The following is an 11,747-nucleotide window of genomic DNA, read 5'->3' as shown; positions in this document are numbered from 1 at the left end:
CTATTACCTAACTGATGCATAACATTAACATTTTTCTTATCATATCTACATCCTCTACCTATTTTAGAAAGCAAGTTAGCAAAACTATGAAACTTACCATACGTGACGCTCCAAAAATAGCAATCAAATCTTCCTTCTAACTTTTTTGGATTAATCTTCTTAAACTTTATGGAAATTGGGTTTGTATGATATTTAATAGGTTGATTAATAACGTCATATTACGGCTACTTTTTTAACGCCTATATGCGTTAAATCAAGGAGGTTTAATCACTGATCTCTATAATAACTGGATAGCGCAACTCCGAGCAAAACTTCTTATTTTTTGACGCCAAAATCGCCATATTGGAAAGCCCCAAAAATTTAAATCCCGTAAGCTTAAAGTTTTGTTTTTCGACTAATCGCTTTAAATACACAGTATCAGATTTCAGCTAAGAAGAAAATACAATTATGAGCGGATTAAAAAAAGATCTTCGAGGTTCAGAGTGTTCTGCTTATGGGTGCAAAAAGAGGAAAAGAACTGGGGGCTTAAGAAGTGATAGTTCAGGAAGTTCCGATGAGGAATCTACTGTTAAAAGAAAATTAAAAAGAACTTTTCATTTGTATATAATGACCACTGCTTTCTTTAATGATATTATAAAAACAATAGTATTATAATTAGATTAATATTACAATATATCTTTATCATAGATTCTATGACAATAATATATATATATATATATATATATATATATATATATATATATATATATATATATATATATATATATATATATATATATATATATATATATATATATATATATTAGAATTGCTTATAACATTAATGTTTTTTTAGATTTCCTTTAAATGAAGACCGTAAGAGAGAATGGATTTTAAAGATGCATCGTGATAATTGGCAACCAAGTAAATCTAGTGTTATCTGCTCAGACCATTTTATGGAAAGAGACATTGATAGAACTGGTCAGACAGTTCGACTTAGAAATAATGCAATACCTACTCGATTTAAACAGTTTCCTGACCATCTTAAAAAGGTATGCAAAGCACAAACTTATATATATATATATATAAAATTAGATATAAGTATATATCAGTATGCACCTTTTGATTCTTAATTACCCACTGCAAAATGCCTGAGGCTTGTAACATATTTGCAAGGTAAACAGCTTACACATTGTTGTATGAATCATTAATTGGGCAATGTTAGTGTATTACAACCCAAAGGTTCCTTAGGCTGTATATAGTAAATAGTAAATTAAAAATTTTTTTAAATATTATTATTATTATTATTATTATTATTATTATATATATATATATATATATATATATATATATATATATATATATATATATATATATATATATATATATATATTAGGCAATAAAATTGCAAACTGAAGTAGATAGTGAAAGCAAAGAATCAACTATAGTGGATGATTGCAGCTCTAGCTATATGGAATTAAATAAAAAACTTGAAACAAGCCAACAAAAAATTTGCATTTTAAAAAAGAAGCTAAAAATTGTTCAGGGAAAGTGTAGCAGAATGAAAAAAACAGTAATTTCCATAAAGTCTGTGGTTAAAAACTTGAATAAAAACAAAATGATTTCCCAAAACTGTCAAGAAATGCTTTTAAAGTCATTTTCTGGAGTACCAAGAGCACTTATGCAAAAAATAGTTAATGGTAAGGATTCCAAAAAGGGGAAAAAATATCCTCCTGAAGTTAAGACATTTGCATTGACGTTGCAATTTTATTCTACAAAAGCATATGAGTTTGTGCGAAAAACATTTGATTTTGCCTTGCCAATCACACATTCGAAAATGGTATGCAAAAATTGATGCGAATCCTGGTTTTACAAATCCTGCATTTGAAGCTATAAAGATAAAAGTTAAAGAAGCAAAATGTAAAGATAAAACAGTAGTTTGCTCTCTTATGTTAGATGAAATGAGCATTAAAAAACATATATCATGGGACGGTGAAAAATACAGTGGTTACGTTGATCTTGGCTGTGATATAGATGATGACTCAACACCTGTAGCAAAGGATGCATTAGTTTTTATGGTTGTAAGTATTAACAGCTCATGGAAAGTTCCATGTGGATATTTTTTTATTAACGGTCTCACTGCAAGTGAAAGAGCTAATCTCATTAGAGTCTGTATTCAGCGTTTGTCTGATGTTGGTGTCAAAGTTGTATCAATTACTTGTGATGGTCCATCTTGCCATTTTAGTATGCTGGCAGAACTTGGGGCTTCATTGAAAGTTACTAATATGGTACCTTCATTTTCACATCCACTCATAACAAATGAAAAAATTTTTGTTCTTCTTGATGTATGTTATATGCTAAAACTGATGAGAAATACATTAGCAGAAAAAGGCATTTTGTTTGATTCAGAAAAAAAACAAATATGCTGGAAATACATTAAAGATTTACACAACCTTCAAGATGCAGAGGGTCTGAGACTTGGTAATAAACTTAAATCTCAACATATAGATTGGAGGCAACAGAAAATGAAAGTTAACCTTGCAGCTCAAGTGTTCAGTTCTAGTGTTGCTGATGCTATCGAATACTGTTGGACAGAACTTAAGTTACCACAATTTAAGGGTTGCGAAGCTACAGTAAAATTTATACGATTGATTGATCAGCTTTTCTACCGTCTTAATTCAAGAAATCCATTTGCTAAGGGTTATAAAGCAGCACTTCGCATCAGTAATAAACACATCTGGAATCCATTTTTTGATGAAGCTTACAGGTATATTTTATAAATATTCAAATTAAATTGTTTAAATGCTTTTATATTTCTCTCTCTCTCTCTCTCTTTATATTCTTACCTTATATCTTATCTTTATATTCTGTAAAATTGCCAGGTACATAACTGGTCTTCAAAATGAAATGGGTACAGAAATGCACACAACAAAAAGAAAGACTGCTTTTATTGGATTTCTTGCAGCAATAGAAAGCACAAAGCAGGTATGCATGCAATATATATATATATATATATATATATATATATATATATATATATATATATATATATATCTTTCTCATTTACTAATATACTTTTACATAACCATATGCTCTTTAAAAAATTGAAATTTATAACAAGCATTAATAAATATACCTGTGTTTCTGTTATTTTCTCATTTGTTTTCAATAATTTGCCATGTTTATTATTAAGAACTTTATATATCAGCATTAAACTGATAAATGTAAGTTAAATTAATAATAACTTCTAGTTTCTGTTCGTTTTTTAAACTACACATGTCTTTAGATCTTTCATACTTTGGTTGAAAAAAAACAAGCACCTCTTAAATATCTTTTAACATACAAACTTAGTCAGGATCATTTAGAGCTTTTTTTGGGGGCAATCCGCTCATCTGGTGGGTTTAATAACAATCCAACTTGTCAGCAATTTACAGCAGCATACAAAAGACTACTTCTCAGAAGTAGCATCACAGGTGGCACTGGCAACTGTGAAACTAGAGACCCAGTTAGTATACTTCATGTATTAGATAATGCAGACAGTAGAAGCACTTTAAGTATTGCAACTATTATCAGGAAGTATAATCTTTTAGATATTATAACACCACAAACTACTGATCACGATTACTTAAAAGCACCAAATGTAAATATATTATCAGAGTATAAAAAATCTGCTATATCATATATTGCTGGTTATGTTGCCAAAATGGTTGAAAAGCAATTGGTATGCATACAATGCTGTAAAGCTATTGGTTCAATTGAGTATTGTCATGAATCTACCTTTCTTTCTTTTAAAGATAGAGGTGGTCTTTTCAAACCTTCAATAAGTGTAATCAAAGTGTGTGAAATGACTGAACAAAATATTGTTAGAATGTTATCAACACTTTCTGGAAATTTGCCAAGAATAAAATGCAGTATAGTTGATGCTATTGCAATTTCTGTTTTGGAAGCAATAAATTTATCTTCAGTGTTTCGAGATTTAGATAACCATATGTTTGATACCCCAATTTATGAAAATCATATCTTTACTCTTGTTAAGTTACTTGCTAAGTGCTACTGCAAAATAAGATTGCATCAGCTCGGAAAATTAGAATCTGCAAAAGTTTCAGGAATAAATGTCAGAAAGACTCTCAGTAAACTAGTTTTGTTCAAAAATCAATGAAAGTAACAACCAATTTGAATTTATATATCATAGTTTTGACGATTATCTTTGTATGATGTTTTGTTATACTTTTTGTATTATTGTTATTTGAGAGTTTCTATTATTTTTGGATAACAATATATTTTGAACATGACTCTCGGTTGTATATATAAATGTTTGATTTAACATTTTTTCGTGTAAAGTCACTTGTAAAGTTACTATTTAACTTATTTTACAAAGCAATTTTTTGTAACGCAAATGTTTTTCGTGTGTTCTCCGCTTTTTAAACTTTAAAACATTTAAAATATGATAATATCATTGAAATATGTATTTTGGTTGAGTTGATATAAACGAAATAGAAAACACAACATAAACAAATCTTCAATCTCTGTATTTTCAAATTCCGTTCAGCGTTCTGGGGCTTTCCAATATGGCGATTTTGGTGTCAATTTTGATATTAGAGATGCGCTATCCAGTTATTATAGAGATCAGTGGGTTAAGTATTAATCATTGTTCTAAGCCTCCCGGCTTTTTAGTTGCAATTCTATTCTGCAGATTGTTAATGTTATATCCCGCGTGTTTTAGGACACACATTTACCTTGACTGTAGCAGTCGATATACCTTCAAATTTATGTGTGTAACATGCACAAGGGCTATTTAGTATTGCCAAATATATAAAACTAAATATTAAACTAGTAGATTTAAGGGTATAGGATGCCAATCCAGTATATATTGAACTAAATTTAAACAGTAAGCAAGAAAGTAGTGTACTGATGTTAGAGAATTAATTTATACTAGAGAATTAATTTATAGCTAGGATACCTTCCATCTAAATTAAATATATTACGTAGTTGAATATGTAGCCAAAAGCAATTTTTTTTTCAGTCATTGTTGTATCTATCCTAAATGTTTAAATGTATTAGTCTTTCTTAAGATGATAATCAGTAATGTGGCCCATCTGATGTGATGCTCCATTCTCATCCACATTACTGAGATACAAATTGATAAAGTTTATAAGTAGATACACAAATCTTTGTGATCCTCTACAGATTCTTTATATATAGAGAAATATTATTGAATCAGTTAACAGTTTGGAGATAAGCTAACATACGTAAACTAAATTTTTAGAACAGCTTCTTAATTAAATGAGATTAGAAAAACTTTTAAAACACAATCTTTTAATTATTAGTTCTTTATTTTAATTAGTTTATAACTGCATTTTTGTGAATTTCATTTTTTTAAATTTATTTGCAATCAAATAATTTTTAACAGAATTTTAAGCTTAAAGAACAACATCTAAAGGAAATTAACATTCAAATATTACATTAAAAAAAAGTAAAGAGTATTATTTGGTTTTATATGTATTTCTTTCATTCTCTGGATAACTTATTTTTTAGGTTATACTTTTGCCTTGAATCTTCCATTATGACATCAACTAGCTTCAGTAATTTAAGTGTACGGTTGCTCCATGCTGATGGAATAAATGCTAATCTTGAAACTGATTTAGTTCTTGAAATAAAAGGCGAGCAACAACTGTTTGTTTTGAAGCTCTCAAAAATCGGTAAGTTTTCTATATGGCAATGTTCTATTGAAGAACCAATTACCATATATTAATTTGATCTGGAATACTTGAAACACTTTTAAATTTTTAGGATTTTACGTTGCTGACAAAAATCTTTTAGAATTATTGTTTTAGAGAATTTTCCATTGTATTTAACATATACTTTCTGTTTTAAAATATTTAGGTAGCAGCAATGCTCTTCATCAGACTGTGTTAAATAAGTCCAGTAAAGGGTTTCAATTTGGTGAAAAATCATTTGTGTTAAAACTTGATGACCAGCCAATCATATTATCATTTGAATCAAAGGCTGGTAAATATGTTTAGTTTTTTTCTAAATATTTAAAAATAATGTTAAACCATTTAGATACATTAGAATCTTGATACAGTAAACTCCCGGTTATTCGAACCTCCTAATGGAATATGAATTTAAATAACCAAAATTTTGAATAACTGAGTTAATTAGTTTGTTAAGAAAAATTCACAGGGAAGGAAGATTGCTTCAAATAAGCAGGAAATTCAAACAAGTGCCAGTTCGAATAACCAAGAGTTTACTGTATAACAAACATCCTAATATACTGAACAAAAATCTGTTTCTCTTCATTTTTCTCTACCCAAATTTTTATATTACAAAGAATTTTTATTTTAACAAATAATATTTCTTGCAGGGAATCTACTATATTTAAAAATTTTTTAGTTTTAAAATTTAAATGGCGAAAAACCCATTTAGGAAGTAGACTCATGTGCAGCAATGTTCTGTCAGTAATTAGATGTTAACAAATCAAAATAATGTGTGTCAAATTCAGAGGTTCTGTGTAATAGTTAATTTTGAATCAGACTAATAGAGTTTTCTATAAATAGTTCAATTAATTTAGTTTACTATGTTTATGAAAGTACCATTAATGGTATTTTTTTTTATGAATAATTTTAATGTTTATTCAAACACAACTACTTGGTTGAATAACAAGTCATAAATAAGGTTTGTAAGGTATGTTATATAATTTAGAAATGGAGCGGTTTAGTAGTGTATTTAACCAAATAACGCATGGTAAACAAAATAAGTTATCAATATTTGATGAGAGAACAGAGGAATCTTCTGCTGTACAGTACTTTCAAGTAAGTGTTGTTTCAAGTTTTAAAATCCTATTAAAATAAAATTTTAAAATCCTATAATAACTCTTAAAGATGATTTTTTTTTTTTTTTATCACTTCAAAGATAAAAAAATTCTTACTGAATTCTTGTCAAAGCTAGCCTTGTCTAAATTTATCCTTTTTTTAATTTTATAAACTATTATTATCGTTACTATTGTAATAGAATATCATGTACCAAAATCAACTTATTCAATAAATTTATCAGTAAAGCAAGTAATATAGGAAGACAATACACATTTATAATCTCATGATTAAATTGTATTTGAACTTAGATCATTTAGAATATCTACTAAAATTGAATTGGCTCATTATTGAATAAAATACAACAACATAAAAATTAACCCATAAACAATAAAACAGTTAACAAAAGTATAATTCTTGTTATAATTTGTACACAAAGAATATTTTTAGTAAAAGCTTTTTAACTTAAAGTTCACCATTAAACAAATTGCAAAAAACTAATCAATAAAAAACAAAATAGCAACCAATGTGAACAAAACAAAATAAAAAAACTCAACCAAAAAAAAAAAAAGAAACTAAAATGTCAAGATTAAAAATATCCTCCAGCATCCTGTATACGATCAAGATTAAAATGAGATCTTTTGGGTAACTTTTATTCAAATTATATTACTAACTTGTTTGTACATTAAAAGTTAAAAAGAACTTTAAAATTTAAAGCTCATCATAAAGCAATAAAGTTATAAACAGTTTCACAAAAAGATTAAAAAACATTAGCTTTTTAAATTCTTATTGGTTTATTACCAATAGAATTTAAAAAGCTAATGTGTATATATATATATATATATATATATATATATATATATATATATATATATATATATATATATATTATTTTGTTATTATATAAACTAAATAATTAGCTTGGTTTATATTACATTACTAATGTAATATAAACCAAGCTAATTATTTAGTTTATATAATAACAAAATAATATATTTGCTCTACTTATTCTATGCTGTATTGAGCACTCTTACTGGAAATGTTAACATAATTTCTACAATTCTATATATATATATATATATATATACACACACACACACACACACCCACACACACACACACACACACACACACACACACACACACACACACACACACACACACACACACACACACACACACACACACACAGATATATATATATATATATATATATATATATATATATATATATATATATATATATATATATTTAATAAATATACATTTTATTTTTAAAATTTTAAAAGCTTCATATTCAGCTTTTATTTTAAAATTATTTAAAGCTGAATGTGAAGTTTTTTAATCTCTAAAAATGTTTTATGTTATTATTTTCTAATACTCAATGTTTAAATAAATCTTTTTATTTTAGTTTTATGGTTATCTTTCTCAACAGCAAAATATGATGCAGGTACTTTTTTTAACACTTTTTCAACATTTTTTCATTTTATTTTAACCATGGCAATCACCATACATTTTTTTGAACACTAAAAACGGAATGATAGAACAGTCTTCTGAATCTATATTCATATTCTGCAATTATTGCAATACATTGATGTTGTGCTCTCACAACATCAATTGTGAGTAAATACTAACCTAAGCAACATTTTTCAAGACATTGCTTAAATTTGAAATAAATAGTATTTCAAATTTAGCAATTTCTTGAAAAATGTTGCTTAGATTCAAAATATTGTTCACCTCCAAAAACATTTAAATAGCAGGAACATTAGGAAACATATTTTTTGTAAAATTGTTAAATAAAATATATTGATAGTTTCAGAAAGCAGAAGTTTTAGTGATGATTTAAATGTCTGTAATTACCTAGAAAGTTTCACTGTGACACCATGTTAGCACACACAAAATTTACCATTATAACAAGTGTATTTAAACACCCTGTAAAAAAGTGTTTTTACAGTGTGGTTAACCTCTTATAGCCCCGAGTTGCCTGTAGTCAATATACCGAAAAGTGGTTTAAAAGGTTAATTAAAGTGATATTTTATAATAAAAAGAATGCTGATAACTTTAGTTCAGTATTTAACCAATCAAAATAAACAGACAACAAAGGTTATACTTTGAATCATCAAGTTTATTAGCTTCTCGATTTTAAAGATTCAATTTTTGCGTGTTTGTAAATAAGGTCAGTTTTTAATATTGGTTTTTCAGAAAAATATTCTTTTTGCAGTTCAAAAAATAACTAATTTGTTTAATAACATATTTAATGTGATCTTATATATCTTTCACATTATTTTTCCTCAAATGAGTTTTTAAATGTAATTTAAGCCTTCGTTGCTTTAAAGCAACATTGCGCATATCCACCTAAAAAGTCAAACCACAAAGTTTTGTTTGAAAACGCGTTTTGTTGACTTCAGGCAACATTGTGCATTAACAGAAAGTCCATTACATTAAATTAATCTAATAAACAACTTTATTATAGGTATTCTTTTTTATTTACTTAGATGGATACTTGTAAATTTTATGGTCAAAAACTTAAATCAGTTCTTTCTAGACCAATTTTAAATCCTGCAGTATCAGAGGAAAGTGATTTATCTTCCGAAAGTGATGAATCAGTTGTACTAAATGATAATAAATTAGATTGTGAACTTACTGATTCGGAACTAGAAATAGAGTTAGATGCTGACTTGGAACTAGAAACAGAGTTGAACGATTCATTTTTGGAAAAATAATGACCAACTTTTTCCAATAGCAGACATTGCTCCAATCCAAAAAACAAGTGCTATTGAAACCAAATTAAAGCCAAATAAGTCTAAACAATTGGAATGGAAAATAAAAGAGCTGTGTAATATTTCTGTCAAAAAAATTCCTTTCACTGGGATTCCACCTCTTGGAATATTGCCTGTGCAGCAGCCAATAGAATATTTTTGAGATATCAAGCTACGATCTCATAACGCGCTTCGTAGAAGAAAGTAACATACGCGGTCTAATTTGATACCACTAAACCTCTTAATCTTTCATTAGAACAGTTGGAAGTATTTATTGGTATACTTTTTTTAATGTCAATAGTAAAAATGCCTGGTACATGCGATTATTGGGACATATTTCTTTGATATGAGCGTATAGCATATGTTATGAACATTTGAGGATTCGACTGTATCAGGAGGTTTTTGCATTGCAATAATAATTTAAATATGTCAGAAAGCTGTGCAGGCAAACTTTTTAAAATTCGTCCTTTAATATATGCTTTAAAAGAACATTTTAAATTATTTGTTCCAACTGAAATGTTATGTATTGACAAACAAGTTGTACCTTTTAAAGGGAGATCTAGATTAAAGCAATATAATCCTAAAAAGCTTAAAAAGTGGGGCTACAAGCTTTACAACCTGACAAATCCAGAAGGCCTTATTTATGCCTTTGAAATCCATACAGGTTCCATTTCTGCATGCACAGGTCAATCTGATCTTAAGGCCTCAGGCAATATTGTTATGCAATTGCTACAAAATATTCCAAGACACAATGGACATAAATTGTTTATAGATAACTGGTACACAGGTATTGAATTAGCAACTGCATTATTCAACCAAGGAATTGCTTTAGTTGGGACTGTTTGCCCTAATAGGATCACTGACTGCAAAATGTCAACTGACAAAGATTTGAAAAATAAAGGAAGAGATTCAGTTGAAATAAAAACATGCCAAAATAATGGAGTTGAGCTTCGTGTAATTAAGTTTGATAATAGATCAGTTAATATACTTACTACTTATGAATCAGTAGTTCCAGCAGCTCAAGTAAAAAGATGGGATAAAAAGAAAAAAAAGAGATTTTGGTTGATTGTCCCTCTGCCATCGTCGCCTATAACAAATACATAGGAAATGTCAATCTTTTAGATGAACTATTGAGCTAATATCGTATTCCTGTTCGTTCAAAAAAGTGGTATCATTGGCCAATCTGGCATTTTCTTGATGTTTCAGTAGTCCAATCATGGATTTTGTATAGAAAAGATTCAGCAAATGATAAAAAGATAATGTCATTAAAATCTTTCAAAATGTTAATTGCCGAATCATTGATTATGCAAGGGAAAAACTCGATCAGAAAAGGATGACCTTCAACATTAGTTGATCTGAACCATAATGCAAAGAAAAAAAGAGGTCCTGCAGCACCAAATCAAAACAAACTCATTCGAAATGATGGTTACAAACATTGGCCAGAGTTTACAGATAAGAAAGGATATCCTGGTTGTAATGGTTTCCCTAAGGTAAAGTGCTCCAAGTGTGATGTCCGTCTGTTTTCCGCCAACATCCAACTGTTGTAAAACTTTTCATGAATCCTAAATTTTTTAATACATTTCTCTAAATAAAATGTAAAATCAGAAAGATAAAAGAAATCAGGGTTTTTCATATAAAACACTATTATATCAGATTTAAAAAAAAATTATTTTACTAGTTTATGCGTCCGTTTTTGCCTAAAAGTGACAAACTCCAAATTGACCCAAAAATAATTTTAAAAATGTTTTTTTTTAATTTCATCATTATACTAAGATCATAAGTGACTAAAATTAAAAAAAGTATATTTTTTACACAACAAGAAATTAAAGTGGGCTATAAGAGGTTAAATATTAAGTTGCATACTATTGCACAATAGATGATTTATATAGTGAGATGTAACGACATATCCTATATTGGAATTGCATTCCTCATAATTGCTCACAGTAAATCCTATAGTTTGTAGATAATATACTGTGCTATATGTCTACAAGATCATACTAGCTACCCTTTGGAAAGTTGTGCTTGTATTTCTCAATTACTTGAATAAAAAATTGTTTCTCCTCCATGATGCTTGCACTTCAATGCAAGATTTTCAAAGCAAACATTCTCCAACTTCATACTCTGCATAGGCAGTTTTTGATGATTGGCACTCTAGCAACTCATTAACAGCAACATTAAGGAAGATATCATCAGTATCAGT

General features: G+C 28.1%; 1 protein-coding gene and 1 long non-coding RNA gene across 3 annotated transcripts in view; one reads left to right on the top strand and one right to left on the bottom strand.

Moving 5' to 3' along the window:
• Window positions 1–276: 276 nt before the first annotated feature.
• On the bottom strand, window positions 277–6,952 carry LOC149894552 (uncharacterized). Its single transcript, XR_016449370.1, has 3 exons — window positions 6,908–6,952; window positions 3,116–6,818; window positions 277–428 (listed from the first exon to the last, which is right to left on the bottom strand). It is a non-coding gene; the product is annotated as an uncharacterized LOC149894552 (long non-coding RNA).
• LOC145192178 (putative histone-arginine methyltransferase CARMER) overlaps window positions 4,684–11,747 on the top strand; it is a 24,594-nt gene continuing 17,530 nt past the window's right edge. For both annotated transcript variants that reach the window (XR_016449357.1, XM_090076951.1), the window contains exons 1-4: window positions 4,684–5,678; window positions 5,863–5,988; window positions 6,682–6,791; window positions 8,200–8,238. Coding sequence is in view for 1 of the 2 variants with exons in the window: in XM_090076951.1 (XP_089933077.1) it covers window positions 5,477–5,678; window positions 5,863–5,988; window positions 6,682–6,791; window positions 8,200–8,238 (477 nt within the window). In the remaining variant the exon portion in view is untranslated. The remainder of the gene's footprint in view (window positions 5,679–5,862; window positions 5,989–6,681; window positions 6,792–8,199; window positions 8,239–11,747) is intronic.

The sequence above is a fragment of the Hydra viridissima genome, unplaced genomic scaffold, assembly GCF_058129835.1.
Source record: "Hydra viridissima isolate aposymbiotic clone 2 unplaced genomic scaffold, HvirCarnegie_v1 scaffold_1, whole genome shotgun sequence".
Lineage (NCBI taxonomy): Eukaryota > Metazoa > Cnidaria > Hydrozoa > Anthoathecata > Hydridae > Hydra > Hydra viridissima.
This window is presented reverse-complemented; position numbering and strand designations above follow the sequence as displayed.